This window comes from Necator americanus, chromosome V (genome assembly GCF_031761385.1).
Source record: "Necator americanus strain Aroian chromosome V, whole genome shotgun sequence".
Classification (NCBI taxonomy): Eukaryota; Metazoa; Nematoda; class Chromadorea; order Rhabditida; family Ancylostomatidae; genus Necator; species Necator americanus.
The window spans coordinates 29,136,299-29,158,440 of NC_087375.1; the positions used below are offsets into that span (position 1 = coordinate 29,136,299).

Here is a 22,142-nt window from a genome sequence, read left to right on the forward strand (position 1 = left end):
ACTGTGGTGGTGCTTTCGGAATCCAGTTTAGGCGCCCTAATGAATTTCTGCAGGCAAGCATTTTAGTTCAGTTTAGTTCATTTTAGTTCCCTGCAGAAATTCATCAGGGCGCTTCATCTCTTTATTTTTTTCTTCAAACATAACTCTGAAAATGTTGGCTTCCTATGCTTTTCTTCGTATTTACGAATAGGTACCATTTAAAAGTACTTCTACTTCAAATATTTCACCCTTATGTCTAAAAAATTAGGATTTGGTTTCATATGACACATTTCATAGAGAATTATGGATAGGAGGCGACAAAGCTGGCGAGAACACAAAAAACAACAACATAAATTTTCAACACTTACCATTGGGATTAAAATGACACCAAAACGAATAAAAAAAATCTTCTTAAGATATCTCATCTAGGAATTACCAACAGCTTGTTGGTGACTTTTTGTGCAATTGTTTTCACTGCCACAGTAGTACAGCCATTTTAGAAACAATTTCTTATTTTTACTAATTCAATCTAATTTTCTTTTTTCGTTCTTTCTAATTTTCGAGAAATTGAAACTTCAGGAATCAGAGGTACATAGTAGAACCGTAACCCCAAAAAAACGTCAACACGACGTTTTATACAAGTTCGTTCTATTCTTCTTTAGCTTCCGGCCAGAGATCTGATTCTCTCAAAGTTTTCTTTTTTTTCGTCCCCGCTATTTTGTCCTCTCTCACGTAATTTGAACAACGTTCACTCCAAATGTCAAACCAATCCTTTTTCTTTGCAATAATGCATTGAAGATCTTAATAAATTGTTCGTCATGAATCGTTATGGTTCGAGAATGGAACTAAATGAATTCTCTTTTTTCAGTTGCAAAAATGCGGCTCTCGATACCAAACACGGAGGAATTTATGAAGGTATGGTGCGTTTTTCGACGTCTTAAAGGCATCACCCCACGAATCTGAGGTGGTACGGATTTCGGGTGGAGTATTCGTATACGGGATCGTAGATTATGGAGAGAAAGGTGATTCCGTCCATTTCTTCCCAATTGCCGTAAAGAACGGCCCGGAAGATGCGGCTTCGAGCGCTGTTTTCTACAACGAGTTCGATTGGAGCGCGGCAGCCTTGTGCACGCGCACATCTTCCGGGCCGTTTTTTACGGCAATTAGGAAGAAATGGACGGAATCACACCCCTCCCCATAATCTACTATCCAGTATAAAAAAACACCACCTAAAATCCGTACCACCTCAGATTCGTGGGGTGATGCCTTTAAACTTTATACGCATCCATCGACTTATTTCGAGAGTTCCACAAGCAGAACAGTAACTGCTCCTCCGAGTTATCACAATATGTACCAGTTAAACTAGGAGTTAAAAGAAGCACCAAAAAAAGTTTGTATCATGTAGTTCAGCTCACTAACAGTTAAAACTAAAATAACATATAACTGCTGGAATTAAAACTAGATCATAGTTCTTTTAATCAAATTTTAAAATTGAAGTCGAAAGGACTTTTTTGATGTGTAGAGGAAGAAGTACATACTTTAAAGATGAAACTGAGCAGCTTTTTCAATGATTAATAAAGGTTGTGCGATGACTGAATCATTTGGGAATTCATGAAGTGTTTAAATGAACACACATTGTTTCTAAGGCATTGTTCCAGGGCCTCAAAGACATCTGATAATGCTGTGTGAGATTTAATTCAGTTCTCAATTATATTTTAATGTTAACTTACTGAATACTACGCAGGTTTCGCTCACAAAGAATGTCGAAACAAAGCTCTTTCCAGCAAATGACTGGTGTACTGTGTCAGTACTGTAACATCTCAGGAAGAATTAATATGATTATACTGTACCACTCCTTTCGTTTTAAGTCTTTTAAATCTGTAGAATTTGCAGGAAAAAATGATAAAACGAAGCGGATTATAGGTGGAACGTTTCCCAGTGCTGTTCTATGAGTCATGTCACTCCCATGCTACTCAGTGCTAGTAATTAATTATTAAATTAATTAATTAAAGTTAAGGTAAACATAAATTATTTTCGAAAGCTGAAACTCGAATAGTGGAATTAAAGTGGTAAGGGTCTTTACATAGTTAAGTATATGTACATACAATTGTACCCCTACGTGACTTCATTTGGGTGAGGAAACGGAAAAAGGGAGGAAAAATATCAGCAAAGAGGAAAGAAGTACTGTATACAGTATCCCAACAGTTTTTGTGAAAGTAATAAAAAGCTAACTGTGACTAAATACAAGTCAATGACAAACATTAAAACGCTGAGTTCTTGTCGATGCTTTTTTCTTAAGTGGTATCTATTTCTAAGCTGTATTCTCAAATCTTTTTATGGTTTTTTTGGTAACACATTTACTTGCCCTCTAACTGTTTTTTTTTCGGGAGAAAAGAACAATTTTCTTGCAATTTTCGACTTTCTCAAATATATCGTTATTGTAGTTCATCTAGGTTTTACAAATAACCTAATTGCTTTCAAATACCTGTTAAAATAAATACTTGAGTTAAGCAGAACTTTGCAACTGTAATGTTATCAGCGATTGAGTAAAAAGATAAGATAAGATGAGGAGAAAACATTTTATTTATTTTCTTTTTCGAAACCAGAACAGAAAACAAGAATTGTCTTTCAGCGAATTTTCTACCGACTCGGTTTATCTATTGGCTACCATCCATGGCGGTTCATTACTGGTTTACTACTTTTTACGGCTATTACCTCAATTGGTTTTGTAAGATTTCATCAGGTTTGTTAATAGCTTATCACTTAACTTTGATTTTAACCTTTTAGTTGTGTGCACTTCTGAATTTCCTCACTTTTTTTTAGCGTAACAATGCACGTGTCACTTTCACCGATTCTGATTCTGCAAGCCATAAAGAATCACAAGTTGTTGAGGAATTTCTTCAACAGAACGGGACACTTAATATGATAGAGGTGAGGGACAGTAACATTTTTTTCCACTAATCATCATATCACTCTACGAAACCACAAGTAAAATGGTAAATGAGTTGTCCAAAGTCCGTTATTTGATGTCAACGTGAAGTTCTGTGGATGTTGATGAGTTTGTGATGCCAGAATTTAAAAGGATAAAGGATAACGTGTCTGGCGTTAATCAGTCTCCTTGGGATCCGCCACCACGTCCACTTCAATTCAGAATCGTTTGGGGTTTACGAACGTGTATCTGGGCTATAAAACGACTTGCGCGAGATAGCCGATGTGTTTGTGTTGTTAGACAGTGTTTTTGCCCTCCCAGACAGGTCTGGTACCAATGGTGAGCACTAGGGTGGATTCGAACCTACGATCGATCGCGTAGGCAGCGGAACCTTTTACCGACTGCGCTACACCCGTCACACCAGAACTTATTACTGAAATATTCACTGAAAGCTACTTCCTCAATAGAGTAATCACGGATGTTTTTTTTTCCTAAAGAATTTAAAGTTGATGCTATTCAATCATAAAAAGATAAGGTCTATGAAGATGGAGAAAAAGCTGAAACTTCGGGAAGATAAAGATCCCACCTAAAAGGTCCCTCGTAGGTACACTATTAGAAAACGTAAACAGAAGTTTCAAGACAGAAGAACATTTTAACCACGACATAAAATAGTGTCTAACACAACTCTACTAACGAGTTTGCAGTATTACTGCCTCAGTACATATTTTTGTGACATGCCCTCGCGTAATGTCCCACTAATGACTACAAATAGTCGGACTAGGACTGTGATTTAAAAAAGTAAATAAATAAAATACACCTAATCCAAATTTCGTAGTTATTCTATCATTTCATCTTTATCATTTCCACCATTAATATTTGCAACAGTCGTTTGTACTAACTTATCTCATGCTACTGAACTAACTGCAATTGTCGGGAGGCGATGCATCTGTGACTGGCTGTCTTATGAGTCTATAGCACATGTATACGAATGATAAGTGGATTCTAAGCACTAGTGATCAGGATCTCTGAATGGAGCATGGATTGAGGAGGGATAACCAGATAGGAACACTTTAGCTAGTTACACACATGGCTCGGGAAATTTATTTGTCCTAACTTTGGTCGCATTAAAGAAATAGACAAGATCCACACGATGTTGTTTTTTTTATGAATAAATTGCTCAAATTTAGCGTTATCACAACCTATTAGGAGCTATTTTTATCTACTAAATCATAGTGCCTCGAAAAAAAATGTTCCCACACAATGATTGTTTATGAACTGTTAACAATGAACCAAAAATATCGTACAATTTGCTTTCTGTGTTTATAATGGGCTACATTAACTGCATTTTTACATATTTAGTTCTTTATTATTTATCCTCAAACTAGCTCTTCTAGTCGACAAATCCAACACGATCATCAGCTGTTCCAATTCTGACTATTCTTCCAATTCATAAGGCGCTCACATCGTGAAACTAGGAATCCACAAATTAAAGCGTGGTACATTCGAAAATTCAACATACATACTCCCTTTCGATGGCTACCTTCAATTCATCAAAGGTTGCATGTTTTTTGTACAAAAAACTTTATTCTTAAGAAAATTTTCAAAAAACTTTTACTACGAGAAATTTAATGGTGTTCGGTTCGGTGACCAGCGCAAATACTTTGCAGAATCTCTGATTCTAAGCCCTTTCTATATTATATATCATATACGTATGTAGCGGGTGTAGTGTAGCGGTTAGAGGTTCCGCTTCCCGCACAATCGATCGGAGGTTCGAATCCGCCCTAGTGCTCACCAAGCCTTTCATCCCTCCGGGGTCGATAAATTGGTACCAGACTTGTCTGGGAGGATAAAAACACTGACTTGACACATCGGCTAGCCACCGCAAGTTATTGTATAGGCCAGATACACGTTCGTAAACCTCAGACGATTCTGAATTGAAGTGAACGTGGTGGCGCATCCCAAGTGCATTGATCAACGCCAGAAACTTTATCCTTTATACATATGTAGCGGCATATGTATGTCCTTATCCTTAGAGACGTGCGCATTGATTTCCGATGAGTTTCTGAACACAATTGATTGATCAAAACTCCCATTTACTAGTGTTGTTTTACTTCTAAAGAAAACGTTGATCTCGATCCGTCACATGAAAATTCTTCTTTTAAGGTGATGATTGAAGCGAGGGATAATGGTAGCCTGTTAAGGGAAGATCATCGTAAACAAGTATGGGATTTAGTTTACGAAATTTCAAACAACATTTCCATTCAAGTACGTTTTACAGGTTTTTTTTTCGGAAGTAATTTTCACACTATGAAAATCACATTTACAGGACTCGTCAGGACGTTCCTTGACCTATAAGGATATGTGTGATCCATATTGCCAGAAAAACGATGCCTTTTACGCTCTTCTAAAGCTCTACAACCAAAATTTCTCCAGAGTCGACGTGAATAGAATTTTTAACTCTATTTTTTCTTAGTGCCAGTAAAAATATGTAACATTTTTCAGATTACATATCCGACTATGGATATACTTGGCAAGCAAGTTTTTATTGCTGCAAACGTTTACGATGTGAGCGTCGATCACCAAACAAACGTTCTCAAAAACTTCCGTACCATAATACTTCGTTATTATATGGTATATCCAGAAAATAAGCCGTTACTAGCTTGGGAACAAAAAGTAGGTTGAACTGTTTGCATCATCTACACTTTTTTTTCCGGAATTCTCATGTGTTTTGCAGTTGGTGACCCTTCTTTATGACTCTTCCAAGTATAATCTCTTACGATGTGGTGCAGCGTCCGACAGTCTCGTTGCGAACGAGGTAAATACAGCAAGGCTGTAGAGTTACGGTACTTCTACAGTACCCTTAGGTGTACACACCTTCACTGAATGTTCTAGGTCCGAGATATGGGAAACAAGACAGCTCCACTTCTGAGCATCTCTCTGGCTGTCCTCATGGTGTTTTTGATGTTATGTTCGTTTAGGTAAGAGTCCTATGTTTAGCTATAAGATGAATAAAACAAAATACAAAAAATAATTAAACATTGTTCACAAACTGCTCTTTTCAGATACAAAAGAAGGGAATCAAAACCGTTCGAAGCACTTCTCGGAGGTGCAACACCACTGCTCGCAGGAATAACAACCGTCGGATTAGTATCAGCGACCGGATTGGCGTTCCAATCGATTGTTGTTAGCACTCTTTTCCTGCTACTAGCTATTGGTTAGTTTCAAGATTCCCGAGTAAAAAATAAAAAAATGTCCTTTGTAAAGCTCTCAAACATACCCTGTAAAAATAAAATTGGGGTGAATATGGAGAAGTGTACGGTACTACAGTATGTATATGCATGCAATCGTAGCACGTTGAGACAGTGGGAGTCCGGAGGTTTGGTATCGTGAAACTCCGACGTGAAAGCGAATAAAGCGACAAGAGAACAAGAGATGTCAAATTTCGCGTTTTTTTTTTTTTGACAGCAAAGGAACCTTTACCGAAGTTACCTGAAAATTATTTCTTTGGTTGTAGGAAAGATAAATCTGTGCCATTAGATGGTAGGCAATTGCGGTTGTCAATGGAATTTACTTTCAAAACGCACTTCGAAGAGAAGTATGATATTACATGGGAAAAAAGTGTTTATAGAAAAGTAGAAAAACCACTGGTGAGGAAGGAAAGGAAAGGTAGGAAGCGGTGATGAGATGCTGACTTCTGATAAAAAACAAAAAACGCGCTACATATGCTTGCACGCCACCGAGTTTTTACAGGAACTCTCATTATCCTGACCTTTTGAACAGTTTATATAGTCGGGTCAAAACGACATGAAGCACGGACATTTGCGCAAGCGGATGCGCTCAAAGCGGAGCGGTGGAGCGTAGCGGTTGGGATCGTGTAAGGATCCACGCTACCGCCACACACCTCTGCAGTTCGCCATGGTCCCACCTCGATTCCAACCGCCGTCTCCACCGCACCGCTTGCGAGAGCGGCCGCTTGCGCAACGGTCCGTACTTCATGTCGTTTTGACCCAACTATAGTTTAATAGCAGTTGCTGCTGCAGAAATTCCCGAACAGCAGGCATTACTGTACTAGCTTATTCTGTGGAGTTCGACAGAACTCGAACCCTACGTGATGATCCTATTAATACATATTGTAGTTGCCTGAAACTGTCTTCGTTTCGACTAATCTCTTCGAACTCGACTCTTCGACTCGGTAATGACTGTTTATTCCTTGTAGAGTTGAAGGATTCTTATACACCGACAGTTGCGGATGATTTCCAACTGAACACCCAAGAACTGAGCCCTTACTAAGCCGTTGACACACATTTGTATTCCTACACAGTTGATTTTTATTCGTTCGTATTTGATACTTTCGGAAAGCGAAACGTTCACGTGCGCCGCTGTTGAAAATCATTGAAAATGAAATTACTCGTGCAGTTTTATGTTGTTCGTCAAATGCCAATAGGATCTCTGAATCGTCCTTGTTCATGGCAAACAGGGGACGCAATAACTGCGAGACCGTAACCAGGTGCAAAGTGCATTTATAGCGCTAATATGTCAACCACTCATGGAAGAACGGAAGAAGTACAAGTGGAAATATTTTGGATGAAAAACGCAAAGAGTTCGTTCCCAAGGGAGGTGAATGTTTTCAACACTGCTGGTGCTATTTTTGAGTTGCTCCTAGAGATTTTTCTTGTTTTCCTGCACTCAGACACACTCTATGGTGCGCAGCTTACGCCTACGCTGGAGCATCAGGGTACAGTGATGGGAAAGGAGTGCGACTCAATACAGTGCAAATGTCATTTCTCGCAGTTGTGTGCTTTCAGTAGGAGTGCAGAATTTTCGTACATTCTCATCCAAAAAAGTGGCAACAGTAGCGTTCAAGGACATTATTGGAAAAAAAATTGATAGTGAGGCTCTCCACAAAACATATTTTGGAAAAATCTTCCAAAACCGGTAGTTGCAGAGACCGAAACGTTGAACTTTTCTGCAGTCGCCTTTGCTGGATTACAAAACAATTCTAGTTCCATACATAGACCAACGGTTCAAAATTAAGTGAATAATAATTGGAAAAAAGGTATTTTGGATTACGGAAAACTCTTTAAGCTAAACCAACGCTTTAAAATTATAGTTGAGTCAAAACGAAAAAATGAAGTATGGTGCAATTGTGTAAGCGGTTGCGTTTGGTGCGCCGCGGTGGGGCGTAGCGGTTAGGATCGAGTGGGGACCTCTTCTACCACCGTTTATTGCTGTAGTTCGCGATCGGTCCCACGTCGATTCCAACCGCTCTCTCCACCGCGCTGCGTCGAGTGAAGCCGCTTGCGTAACTGCACCGTGCTTCATGTTGTTTTGACCCGACTATATACAAATGTGGACTGGATGGAATGGTAGGCGAAAAACAGCTCTTTTTGCACCGTCAGAGAAGAACCAGCTAGTGTTACTAGCAGAAAAGAAGAACAGAAGAAAAGTTCCTGGCGCATCAATCCACTTGGGATGCACCTACGCATTCCACTTCAGTTCATAACCGTTTGAGGGTTTATGAACACGTTTTGGCCTATACTTGCCTATTTGCCGAGGTGAGCCGATGTATCAAGCTACTGTTGTTATCCTGCCAAACGAGTCTTGAACCTATTTATCTACCCCAGAGGAATAAACCACTTTGTTGGCAGGAAGGAGATTTCGAACCAGGTACCGGCAGTGCAGTCACTGACGGACCTCTTACGGACTTCGCTACAACTGCCCTTATAGCACGAAAGTAAAACAAATTTTATATATAATTTCTAATTTGTGACAAGCTACAGTTATAAAATCACCAATTACTGGAAGGTGACTGAATTGCTAACATATCTGTAAGGAAAATAATTAACCTTGGTCTTTGTAAAACCGAATAGGTACATTACCTTGCCTTTTCCAGTAGGTTTTTCCTTCCAGGTATCGATGATGTCTTCATTATGCTCGCCGCTTGGCATCGTACGGAAAAGAGTCTCGACATTCCAAGACGAGTGGCTGAAATGGTTCAAGTATGTTTGCTTTGTAAAAGTCTTAGCGATTTTGGTCAAGATTTCGTTAGTCCGGTTTCAATCCTAGGTGTCTGGCTGCTCAATGACTGTGACCTCTATTACCAACCTTATTTCCTTTGGTAATGGTGTTCTTTCAAGTACTCCTGTTCTGCAGGTTTGTTGGACCGTGTCTGAGTTCTCTATTCTCCATGATTTTTTATACAAGTGTGATTTCTTCGAAATGCAATCAAATTACAGACTTTCGCCATTTACTCTGTGGTAGCCAGCATAATATGTTACTTGTACCAGCTGATTTTGTTCCCAGCCATACTAACCTTAACTGCTCACAACGAATACAAAAAAGTTGATGACGAGTGCAGGTGAGGAATACTCGGGTAAATGTAATGGGGAGGGGGCACTCAGAGGCGACCTTATTTCTGAATGTTTTTAATTCGGAAAGGTGCGGATAAAGTTGTTGCATGCATGCTTAATGATCATGGATTGCTATGCATTTCATTTTCGGCTTTTTTTTTTGGAAGTAACACATTATATGACATAGTCATTTATTTATCGTAAACTTGTTTGGAGTAAAATGTATTTGAGGTGGCCGCTAACTGGCGACCTTATTTCTGGATGTAAATGACTGAATCAATCGGGGCCCTAAAACCTAAGCATTAGTCTTGGAGGATACATGACATGTTAGTAAGGTTACTAAGAGAACAAAATGAGATAGAGCATCCAGAAATAAGGGTGCCACTGAGTTAAAATTTTCAACATATATTTTCCTCAAATACTGTATTTCTATGACCACGTCTTAAAGAGAGCAAACCACGAATCTGACGTGGTGAGAGAATCTGAAGTAAAAACTACAGATGGTGTTGTAAATTGTGGGATCTAGGGTAGTTCCACTCATCTCTCCCTGATCGCCGTTAAAAAAGGCGTGGGAACTCCTTTGACTACTTCGAGGTACGTTAGGAGGCTCCTCTACACGTTCCTGTCGCCTTAGTACCAGCCTCTTCATTGGTTTCACTTGATTAGGTTCGTAAGGAAGCATCACTGATCTGACGACTTCCACGCCGTTTTTTTTTACGACAAATAGGAGAGTTGAGCAGAATATCCCTGATTCCCGCAATCTACAACCTCTACCTTTTCCCACAGATTCACCCCCCACGTCAGATTCGTGGTATGCTGCCCTTAATTAGGAGCCAGTATTTCGGAGATCAGTGGAAAGAATGGATTTAAACTGGTTGAAAAATTATTCCGGCTCTTTCCCACTTGTTTCCTTTTTCTCGAGATCATCACATATGTTTTAAATAATCTTTTTTATAATTTTACTTTTTTTCTTCTCTTTGGGACTAGTTTTCTTTACAAGAACAGTCCATTCTTTCTATCTCTTCAACAGAAATTTCGATAATTGGCTGAAATTTCCTACTCAGGACTTGCTACACACTGTAAACAGTTGCAGTCGACTTTTTTTACACTTTCTTTAAAAAACCTCAAGAACAATATCATCGAAATTACTGTAGAATCACATGACTTAAGGAATTGTACAGTCTTCTGAATTTTGCATGGTCATTTCCTAGTTCTAGTAGCACCTGTCTACCGGAAGAGCTCACTCCGATCAAGCATGCTGGTGTATTTCATGACCGTGCTTGGAAATATATGGCTCGTGTAGTGGGTAAACCATGGATGCGTATACTGACAATTCTGGTAAGTTTCGTCATGTTTTTTGCGCGAGAAGATCATTCATTCAAACAATTATAAGCATAAGCTTGAAAGAAAAAACAGGAAAAGGCACACCTTAGCTGCATTAGCGCAAACAACTAGTAATTACGCTGTTCACCTACGCAGTTCATCTACCAACTATATGTTAAATAAGAATATAATAGCCAATTATCACCGCTATTATTTTTGCGTTAGTAATCGAACATTTTCTCCACCAGTTTGAAGATTTGAGACTGTCGGGATCTCAATTTCAATATTTGCCTAAAAACCCCTACTTTTCACTTTTTGCTCCTAAAATTTAGGTCCTCATTCAGTCATTTCACTCCCATCGTCTTCCATAACAAACATCTTTATTACAGAAGCTTTTTTATCCAAACCATTTTGTCTACTGGGATCATTTTTTTCCTTTAATTTCTCGATTGATTGTTTTAATCGGGGTATGTAAGGAGGAACTGTGTTATATACTAAACTCAAGATACATTTGTGTTTCATTCCAACAAAAATGACATTTTTGAAAGTTTTCTGAGGAAAGAAACTGACAAATATTCTCACAAATACGTTGTTGGCATCATCGTCTGTAACATCATCTGATGACACCACTGTACCGGGAATGCCTCACCGAGCTTCCATCCCACAAAGCAAGTATAATATAGAGAACCATTAGGTCGACTTAGAATTTAACCTGTGGCAATGGCATGCCAAGAAATATTAGAGATGTTAATTACTTCCACGAGAGTCAATAACGCTCACTAATTGTCGTATGAATGGTCATTCACCGTCACTATACTGTTCTCGTGTTTGCTTCTTTGAGCCGCTCATGTTTCCAAAAACTATTAAAGGTTCTCATCGTTTACTGGAGTGTCACATACTACGGTATCTCAATTGTGGAAACTGATCTGTCAGTGCAGAAACTTGCTCCTCCAGACGCACGGATAGTAAAGTTCAAGATACGGTACGACCAAGCAATCAAGGTCAATAACAATTAGTTAGATTAAATTTTTTTCCTTGTAGATGCTTATGATTTAAATTAAGGGTATGCAAACATTTGCGGTAGTTGTGACAACACCTGGTGATCTTCGAGATGCAAACAGACTCACAGCAGTGAAGAGCATGATCAAGGATTACGAAACAGCGAGCTACAGGTAACCTTCTTCTAAAATGCGAAGATGTTCCAGACAAGAATAGTTAATTAGTGCGGAGCTCGCACCACGAATACCTTCTTAGCTAAGCTTTCATGAAATGATGCACATGGTCGAGTCAAAACGACGTGAAGCACGGTGCAGTTGCGTAAGCGGCTGCGCTTTATTTGGCGCGGTGGAGATATCGGTTGGAAACGAGCTGGGACCGTCACTAAATGAATGGTGCCAGCAAGGGTCCCTCCTAGAACTCAACCGGTACGCTCCACCTCACCGCTTCAAGCGGAGCCTTATGCAACTGCACCGCATTTGACGCACCTACTATACCTCTGGGAAGTTGCTGCAATGTCAGTATGAAAACTAGATACTGATGCAGACGTGGATAGCGAGGCGGTAGAACCTTGTTTTTACCAATCCTAGGTTGCTGAATCACATTTTTTTTCGTTACCATTGCTTCTTGCATCCAAATCAGGGAAATTAAAAAACTAGACAGGAGCAGCACTTCAGTTCTTATTGTGCTTGGGCGCATGACAAACAAGTAAGCTGAACAACAGATCTTACGTATGTTTCGAGGAATCACCAATTGAACCATACCTTAGAACCACCAGAACTGTTAAAGCCATCAAATAAACAACAGTTCACAACAGTTCACGGGATTATCAACTACCGTAGATGCGCGATTTGGGATCCCAATACCTTAGAGGTCGGAGTAGAGCGCGGCAGAGCCTATTATTCCCGGATGCTTTACTGAGAGTTGCATATCGATAGCTTTAAGCGTCAATGCATTCCTTCAACAAATAATTTTAGGTTTCACTTTGTTCCTGTTCTGAAAATGTTACCGAAATATTTGTTTCAATTCCAGCTATGGTCCTGCCTCAACATTCTGTTTTCTGCAGCCTTACTTGGACTACTTGACATTCCGTGAAGGCGAGGAAGAAGATGAGGTTAGTGGTATGGGTGAAGTAGGAGAATATCTTTTTGAATTATAATAGCGAAAGATCCGAGTGGACTTCTACTGTTACTACTGAAGTACTATGATCTTGGGATGGAATCTTGGATTTTCTGAGGTACCTGCAAAATCGAAGCAAACCTTTAGTGCACCTTTATGCCTCACATTGCAATTTTATTACAGTGATAAGCTCCCTGTATAAAAATCTTCTCATGACCACTTTGGAAGTCCATGATTAGCATATTAATCAATAGAACGAAGATGTAAAATTTGCTGAATATGAGGTGCATTGCCGGCATGAAATATTTCTAGCTGTTACGAAGTGTAGCAATACTTGGAAGGCACCGTTATGTAATACATATTGCAGAGCATTCCGTTCACCTACGTTCACATCCCGTCTTTCGTGGAATCTGATTCCTATTGGAAAGCTACTCTAAGGATTAATGAGACTGCATGCATGATCAATGAACCAACATGTATACAATCATTCCTCTTTACTACTGGTTTCACTTCTCTCGTGAGGTATGAGTTTAAAGAAAATAATTTCAAGTATGGAATCAAAGAAACACATGAAATTTTAGATATAACGAGATGTTTCCACTCATACAGGAATGGCGTGGAATTAGCAGGAAGTATCCTGAACTTGGCGTTTACGCTTATACAGAACGAAGCACTTTTGCTGATCAGGTGTGATTTTTATTCCATATTTCTTAAAGGCTTGTCAAATGAAATTCCAGTACAGTTTTCAGAAGAAGTTATGATACTGCATTTGTTGAGTGAATAAAACTCATTTAAAAGTCAGCCTTTTATAAGATCAGAAATTCTTCGGATTTAAGCCTAGATTCATGGCAGCATGCCTCGAAATTGGCGATGTTGGAGTCTCTCTAAGAAAAGATAGGGTTAGTGCTGTGAGTTGTGGGCGCGATCATGTTCAACACCTGCTAGTTCTGCTTGAAAAATGACGTTTATAACGGCCTTAGCGACTTTGCTTCCTTACGGGGCACCTAATAACGTAAAAGATTGAATTGAGCGCGATCACGCTCACCTTTGTGATGTACATCCACTGACCCTATCTTTTCCTGGAGAGATCAGCACATTTCGCTCTACACTATTAAGCGGCTGCGTTTCCAGTAAGCTTCGAACATCGTGATGTCTTTCGTTTCAGACGGATGCCCTCGGTGATGTTATATGGCAAACACTATACTCCGAGGTGATCTGTATGGGATTGTCTTTTATTATCTTCATCCCCGATGTAGTCTCGATTGTTGCTGCGATGTTCAGCCTCCTCAGCGTAAATCTGGGCGTAAGTCAAACGTTGTCGAATTGATATTCAAGTTCTTCTGGTTAGTCATTATATAATTTTTCCCTATTAAGGTGTTTGGATTCCTTTCATTGTGGGGTGTAGGCATAGACCCGGTATCAATGGCAGCTCTTTTAATGTCTATCGGCTTCAGCGTTGATATCTCTGCCCATATCAGTTATCACTACTACCAAGTGAAAGCACAGGTATTATCTCAGCACTAACTTATAGATTATTATAACTTTACAGTAGCTCTAAGAAATTTTTGGTTCCAGACTCCTCTGGAAAAACTTGAAGATGCTTTTCTAAATATTGGTTGGCCAACGATGCAAGGAGGATTGAGCACGATGTTTGCTATGATGCCCGTTCTTATCAAACCCTGCTATCTAGGAATGGTGTTTCTAAAGGTTAGTTAGAACGATTATTACTATTATTACGTATTGACTTACTGACTTAATCGGCGGGCTGATGTCATCGCCTGACGCAATTACCCGGATCATCGTCGAGATGTGCCGTCCTTGAACATAGCTCTGCACAACCTTCTCGATCCGTCTTGAGTAGAATCAATCACAGGACCAATCCATTTGTCGCTATTCCATATTCTGCGAAACCTTACGTCTCGTCTGAACTGCCTATCCACCTCGAGTGTCCTCAGGTCCTCTTTCACCTCATTCCAGAACTTCCGTTTTCGGTCAGGTGGCTTCTTCCAGCTCGAGCCCTGATAAACTCCTAAAAACTCGTTAAACAAGGCGATCTGCCGGTCTCCTTAACATATGACCAAAGAAGCGAAGACGATTTACTTTAGCCACTTTCGATGGCGGTGCAAGATGTTCATATCTTCCGTATCACGTGTCATCCGTCTGCTTCAATACCTTGTACATAACCCGCGCAAAGAGATTCCTCGATAATTCCTAGGATCCGTGATGGATAACTTCTTGTGGACGCGAATTGTGATAGCGTGTCTCCACGAGTTAGGTATCCTTTCGTCTATCTATATTGAACGGATGATCTTTGTCTTCTCACAAATCCCTAACGGTGAAAGATATTTGAGCATTTCTGCGCTAATCCCGTCGTCTCCACCAGATTTTCCATTTCTCATCTTCTGGATACAGACCAGAATCTCCGACTGGGTCGATGGTTCCTCGTTAAAGGCATCACCCAACGAATCTGAGGTACGGATTTCAGGTGGAGCATTTGTATACGGGATCGCAGGTTGTGGAGGGGAGGGTGATTCCGTCCATTTCCATCCATTTTGCCGTAAAAAATGGCCCGGACGATACCGCTTCGAGTGATCCGGCGCGCTATTTTCTACAACGAATTCGATTGGAGCCCGGCAGCCTTGTGCACGCGCCGGATCTTCCGAACCGTTTTTTACGGCAATTAGGAAGAAATGAGCGGAATCACCCCTCTCTCCATAGTCTACTATTCCGTATACGAATACTCCACCTGAAATCTGTACCAGGTCCACCACGTGCAGGTAGCAATCAAACTCGTATACGCCGCCCCATTTCCTTATTGTTTGCACAGAAGTGACTCATCTCTGTAACAAGAAGAGTTTCTTAACGATGATTTCTTGGTACTAAGCTATTTTTCCGGGAAAGGAACCTTTATTGATTTGTTGGCGTATCTATTCACGAACACCGAAACATTCGTTGGTGTCTTAACCATCCAGGAGAACCGTTAGATGTAAACCTAGCACCGAAACCGTTAATGCAGAGGAGATAATAGGCGTAGTCATGCTTTGTGGCATTGTCAGACAATTTGTTTTTGCAGATTAACTGGACAAATGTATTTGCTCTGGAAAAGTTTTGAAAAAAGGTATCACAAAAAAGTAAGAGGCAATTCATAGTTCGGAATCTTGCAGTATAACTTGTGAACCTGATTGGGAGATCTGTTGAAAAAACACTTTCGCTACCAGCAATGCAATCTCATTACTCTGTATACTGTTAAACACTGAAATCCATGCTTCTCTTTATAGACGGTTGCACTCGTGACAGTATTCGGCCTCGTTCATGGGCTCATTGTACTTCCTGTGTTTCTTTCGATGCTTACAGCTCTCCGACAAAAGTGTTCACGAAAGTACGTTTACTTCTATTCGGTTGAACTGAAAACCTGGAACTACATGAAGTTATTCCTGATTTTTAGCACTATTGCACCAGCTGACAATGATGGGTCAGAAAGTGGTGGGAGCACCTGTTCCGTTCAACCTCACCGTATATCCATCAAAAGCTTCACTGCTTACAAAGCTGACCATTAATTTCACCTCTTTTTGAACGACGTATGAAAATCAGAGTTTATCTTTTTTTTCTATACGCAACGACTCGCATACCTCTATGTGAAGAATGACATGACTATATTTCGAGTGATAGGAACATACCATTGCAGACTGGCCAGTCTGCTTATACATATTTTAATGTTGCTTTCAATACTGCTTTCATTTGAATGTATTTTATTGCTATTACGGGTCTCTTTTTTTGTAGATACTCTGAGAGAAAGTTATTTGCGCATTTTTGCACATGAATAAACTGTTCATCATTGTCACAAAAGGATCTACCAGAGCGATCACTGATCTAATTTCTACGTAGCCTTTGGTTATTAAAGCTGTTCAATCACAGTATAGAACAAACCATTAAACGATACCTATAGTGCGGGGGGTATGTTCGAAAGACAACGTTTTGTATTCACTATTTATCTGATGGGTTAGCGCCTGGATGATATATTGCTGGAATTTTAGATCATCTACTGTATACATATACACACTTGTGCACCGCTTCCATGATTGTTGGTGAAATAGGAGAAGAAAGAGAAAAAATATGACATCTCAAACCTAATGCACCTATTTCCCTGTTTCTCGTACACATGTTTTATAACAGACTAGACTCAGGTGCCTCTGATTTAAAAACATTTGATTGGTACTAAAGACGATATTTAGTGAAATGGTGAATGTATCTTCTAAGCCGACGTGGTGATCCAACAAAAAAGATCAAAGCCATCTACCAGGCTGCTTGTGAAGTTTATGAGACAGATCTAATAAGAAGAAGTCAAAACTCTTAAAATCAGAAACATTTATCGAATTTATAATAAGCTAAGTATTGTAACTGATGTAGGACATAATTCATATGATCAGAATATATCTCTCCTATTTCTTTCTTCTGGATATCTCCTTAGCCATTTCTCTCACTACAAAAATGTCTTCACGTCTTTGCAGTTTCTGCCTGAATTCGTATTTTTCGACTAGTCAGTACTAGAATGTTAAGTAGTTTCATACCACATCAATAATACTATGACTTGAAGTAGAAGAAGCGTGCCTGCGTATGCACCAATAACTGACAACATGTGGGCCGTGACATTTCTGAATTATACTACTTCAAAATAAGCTTTCTGGCACTGTTCCACAGTTTAAGATCCTAAAATCCTGGGAAATGGTACTGTGTATATCCCGCCAAAACTTCCCCTAGTATGCTCTCATCATGCGAAACGTACTCTTTTGTTTTATAACGACATTTCCTGAACTTATGGTGGATGCAATAATATTTAATGGATTTTCTGGTAAATTCCTTCCATTAATTCCTCCTATTCTACGAGGAATAGTTAGATATAAACGAACTTTTAGTTTAAACAGAATTTATTTTATAGGAAACATCTGCGTTCCTACAAATTACTTTTCTGAATAATCTCCTCCTTTTATTATACATTTTCCCAACGTTTTGGTAATTTCTTCATTTTGTTCTCGGGGAATGAAATTGGACAGTTATCTACCCAGTTATATACGAATGTTTCCGCTTGATCGTTGGCCTCGAATTGCTTGCCTCCAAGTGCTCCTTCGAAGAGTTCAAACATGCGAAAATCGCATGGCGATAAGCTTGGACTGTAAGGTGGATGATCAAGCGTTTTCCACTACTTTTCACCATTCTATGTTGCGCTACACCCACTGTATGAGTTCCACGCAGTTTCATCGCCTTCCTTCTCCACTAAATGCTTGGACACTTTGACCCATGACTGGGGAATAGCGCGGATGAGAGATCAGTTCTCAAGGCAAGACCTCAAGTTGCCCGCTGTGCGTTGTCGTGGACTCGCGAAGCTGCCGGATGCAGACTTGAAGTCGACCGTCTGGTTGTCAGGCAGCACTTTCCACCACAACAGACAAGAACTCTCCGTTGAGGTCGACTTGGTTGTGGCTGCCCCTGCCCCCGAAGGCCTCGAGGAGCCAGTAGTCACGACGACTATCATTATCATAGAAGACCCAGCTCTCATCTTCCACGATGATATCCTGCAAAAACTCGGATCGGTGCTGGCGAAGCAGCAACGGCTGACAGACTCTTTCCCAAACGGTTGATTTCAGTAGGCCCGAACAGTACCTATCCGAACAGAAATTTGTGGTATACTGGAGCGTGTAGATAGGGCGTGTAGATGAACCTGGTAGTACACTAGTGGTCCCGTCTCTCAATGTTCCGTTGATGTTGGCGGCCAAAAGACGAGCTGTATGACTTTGCTTCCAATCGTAGAAAAAGATTACTCGGGAATGACTATAATCCAATTACATTGCAACGGCAGTACCAGCACTTTTATATATTTTCGACTGTCTTCTAGTACCATCTAGCTTCGACCCGAACCCTCAGGAAAAAGACGTATACTAAGCTTCAAACGTCCACTTTTTCCAAGTGTAAAAAAATCAGAAGCCAACCCAATACTCCGTAGCAGTTACTGATAGTTTCACTAGCGAAGGACATAGGTGATGACTTGTCTTATAATAGACTAGCAGACTCTTCTAGGGTTTGAGCCTACTATGTTATTTCACCTAAGAAAAGAACTTGAGAACTCTGACAATGAAAGTAGAAAAGCCGTTGACACGTGGGATTTGGGACAGGCTGTGGAATAGTGCCGTGTGACAAAGGTGTATACTCGCCTCCACTGTGACGTTACGATCCAAAATCAACTGCAACCACAACGGCGCCGAACATACTGTGACGTCCTGATGACAGGTCGCTTACTTCTACAGAAAGAGTGGCCATTAGTAGTCTGCCTCAGTGCGCATCCGATCAATGGGACGACTGATCGATAGGGCAATGGTGCCGGAGCTGCGAAGAAGGATTTTCTTTTCTTTTCTTGCGACTGTGAAGCGAACCTAATCATTAATAATTACACAAAAAAGACGAAAAAAACTTCCGGGAAGCTTGTCGATCGATAGATAATTAGACCTCATAGCGGCAGAACTCGTCCTTCAACGACCGCGATGAGACCTTCGCTAGCTGCTATAGGATTCTAGGGCCGTGCAAGGGTCTCAGGGATCCACTTCGGACGCAAACCAAAAACGTCGCAAAATTCCGGGCACATAGCTATGCACCACAAATTGGGTCGTTTTGACCTGATTGATTATTTGGGATATCATCTTACGTAACTTTACAAACAAGGTTTAGCGAGATTTTAAAGGATATATTCTTATTATAAATAACTGTGACAGCATGGAAATCACGTTATGATATAGAAAGATTGCTCTATTTAAAATCGAACTACGAATGGCGTACAAAGTGAAGTTTGAGCAGAAACTTTTTTGGATACTTTGGGACATACTGTAGAACAGTGTTTTTTTTTCAACTCATCGACAACTGTAATAAGTGCTCACTTGTAGACAAATCGAGGTCTGGCAGAGGTTGCGCCCTGGAAAAATATTCGATGTGCTAGTGAAGAGTGATTAACAATGTTTAAAGGCAGCATACCACGAATCTGGGGTGGTATGGATTTGAGGTGGAGTATCCGTATACGGGGTCGTCGATTATGGAGACCGGGGTGGTTCCGCTCATCTCTTCCTGAATCACTGCAAGCACCCGACCCCTGAATGCTGTTTTGTACGATGCCTTCCATTGCAGTGCGCCTGCCTATAGGGACAGTCCGAATTGATTTTCGACGAATCCCAGGGCGGAGGTGGCGCAGAGGGTGGAGCGTTGCAATAGATGGCATCGTACAAAACAGGAATTAGCTTTTTGCAGTGATACAGGGAGAGGTGAGCTGAACTACCCCAGTCTTCATAATCTACGACCCCGTATACGTATACTCCACCTGAAATCCGCACCACCTCAGATTCGTGGTATGTTGCCTTTAACTATTTCATTTTCCTAGTATATGTATTTGAATCGTCTGAAACTCATGAACTAAGAGAGTAAAGAGGCGCCGAGAGAGGAAGGTGAGAGGATAATCGGATTTACGACATATGTCATGGAACAAAAAAGTGTCAATATACCAAAACTTTGCCGTTTCTCAGCAAGTCTCGTAAGAATCACATACTCTTTCGCCCCTCCGAACAGAAACAACAGTGAACAAGAATACATACAGAAGTCGTCGAAGATGCGGCGTCGGCATAACACGTTACTACTTCCTCACTTCCTTACTCGCAGGAATGATCAGTCGCGACCCTGCTATTCCCATTGTCAGGATAGAAGACGCCGAGTACGCAACGCAATGCGTTCGGCACTATGTTTATACATACACATTCACTGTAGATTGCGCATTTTTTCTGCTTCGTGGTTTATTCGGGGAACTTGAGGCGACATGTTCGGAGAGGTGGGAGAGGAAGGATTCTCCTAAGCGCATGGAATGACATACCACACGGTCTTCTTCAACCGTTGTTGGCAGGGTTTTTCTCGTGCTAGTAACTTTTTTCGTCTTCTGCGTTGGTTTCACCGTTTTTATTTCTCTTCTGGTCGTTGCAGTTGTCGTAGTTGAATGCGTTTTAGAAGTGCTATTTCCAATTGTTAACTCGGTTGTAGTTATTTTAGTGGTTTCCTTCTCGGTTGTTGTCGATTGTTTGTCTGTAGTTGTTTCTTTTTTTGTTGTGCTGGTTTCCTTTTCGGTTGTGGTAGTGGTTTTTTCCTCTGTTGTACTGGTAGTGGTTTTCTCCTTCGTTGTAGTGGTTTCTGTCTTCGCTGCAGTGGTTGCTCGAGTTGAGGTTGAAATAGAAGTAGAAGAAGTGCTGTCTTTCGAAGAAGTTTCATTTTCAGCTTGGCGTCTGATCCTAGGCTTCTCCTTCTCCCAACGCCACAGAATGCAGCGCAATTCTTGCAAAGTCAATGTATTTATTGTAGAATTATCAAGTGAATCAAAACAGTTCAATGTGTGTTCATCGCATACACAGGCGACCATACCATTTCCATGAGAACAACCATGTACCTAGTAAATGAGAGTAGATGAGAATGAGATAAAAGTCATACAAAAATCCTACAAAAACCAATTATTTCACGTGTTCTTTGCCAAGTTATCGTACTTCCATTTACAATTATTCGGAACCTTCACCTAACAAGAAAAACTGCTAGTATTCTTCCGTATTCTTCCGTATGTACCGGTGTTACAGTTAGATCAAAATGAGTTGAATTGTGGTCGACTACGCAAGTGCTCGAAATGCTGCGGTGAGACCTTCTTTCGTCTACGCAGCCTGCTTGTAGTTAGCGGTGGGTAGTTCATTTACAAATCTCAGATCGCACTACATTGCATACAGCAATTTCACCTTCCCTAACTTCCCACGGATTTGTGTACTTGTGAACTGAATGTAGTTGAAAGACATTCTGGCCTTTCCTTGCCATTTGCTATTCCTTCGCAACATATGCAGATCCTATACAGATCTAAGATTGAACACCTAACCCATGAAGATTCAAAAACCTCTATTCTGTTTTTATTTTGTTTAAAAAAACACTCAATCTGTAACAAACAACAAATCAAGCTAGTACTTACTCCTTCATTAATATAGTGAGTATGAAAATTGTACTTTGGGCATCCCCCATCCGCTCCAACTTCTGTGTTTGTCCATACGCACATTTTCTTCCCAGGGATGTAAATCTGAAAACGTTTGGTGCATCAAAAGTTAGAAGGGCTGAATCTCTGGAGAAAAATTCTTGTTGAATATGGCAACATGCCCCATATTTTTCACCTTTTCTAAGCCGTCAACCTGCTCAACTCACCTTGTATGGCTGTGAATTTCGACATTCGTTGATGACGGAGTATCCATCAATACGAGCCATCTCTGCTTCCCTATTCAAAAATGTCTTTTCGCTAAGAAGATTCGGAAGTAATGTGGAAAGTGCAGCGAAGATGGAGGGGTACATCTGGATGAGCACATTCGAATGCACCATACTCAATCTTAGCCACATGTTATTAA

At 40.4% G+C, this 22,142-nt stretch overlaps 3 protein-coding genes across 4 annotated transcripts; 2 read left to right on the forward strand and 1 right to left on the reverse strand.

Moving 5' to 3' along the window:
* Positions 1 to 855: 855 nt before the first annotated feature.
* On the forward strand, positions 856 to 6,127 carry RB195_015558 (uncharacterized protein; the record flags this gene model as incomplete). 2 transcript variants are annotated; one of them, XM_064206322.1, is made up of 9 exons in its annotated part: positions 856 to 894; positions 2,612 to 2,722; positions 2,803 to 2,910; positions 5,072 to 5,173; positions 5,235 to 5,348; positions 5,411 to 5,581; positions 5,643 to 5,723; positions 5,801 to 5,886; positions 5,971 to 6,127. In XM_064206322.1, the coding sequence occupies 9 exons, from the start codon at positions 856 to 858 to the stop codon at positions 6,125 to 6,127; spliced, it is 969 nt and encodes a 322-aa protein (XP_064062203.1). The 2 variants fall into 2 exon arrangements, with proteins under 2 accessions (XP_064062203.1, XP_013297734.2); XM_013442280.2 differs by lacking the exons at positions 856 to 894; positions 2,612 to 2,722; positions 2,803 to 2,910 and having other exon boundaries at positions 5,075 to 5,173.
* A 696-nt stretch (positions 6,128 to 6,823) lies between these two features.
* On the forward strand, positions 6,824 to 16,253 carry RB195_015559 (uncharacterized protein; the record flags this gene model as incomplete). Its single annotated transcript, XM_064206323.1, has 16 exons — positions 6,824 to 6,891; positions 7,045 to 7,100; positions 8,819 to 8,907; positions 8,975 to 9,061; positions 9,145 to 9,266; positions 10,476 to 10,596; positions 11,451 to 11,582; positions 11,644 to 11,753; positions 12,610 to 12,691; positions 13,064 to 13,218; positions 13,278 to 13,383; positions 13,862 to 13,999; positions 14,071 to 14,202; positions 14,272 to 14,403; positions 15,975 to 16,075; positions 16,142 to 16,253. The coding sequence occupies 16 exons, from the start codon at positions 6,824 to 6,826 to the stop codon at positions 16,251 to 16,253; spliced, it is 1,743 nt and encodes a 580-aa protein (XP_064062204.1).
* An 882-nt stretch (positions 16,254 to 17,135) lies between these two features.
* RB195_015560 (uncharacterized protein) lies at positions 17,136 to 22,089 on the reverse strand (the record flags this gene model as incomplete). The annotated part of the gene is made up of 6 exons (XM_064206324.1): positions 17,136 to 17,211; positions 17,265 to 17,348; positions 19,620 to 19,654; positions 20,597 to 21,160; positions 21,719 to 21,823; positions 21,946 to 22,089. The coding sequence occupies 6 exons, from the start codon at positions 22,087 to 22,089 to the stop codon at positions 17,136 to 17,138; spliced, it is 1,008 nt and encodes a 335-aa protein (XP_064062205.1).
* Positions 22,090 to 22,142: the final 53 nt, after the last annotated feature.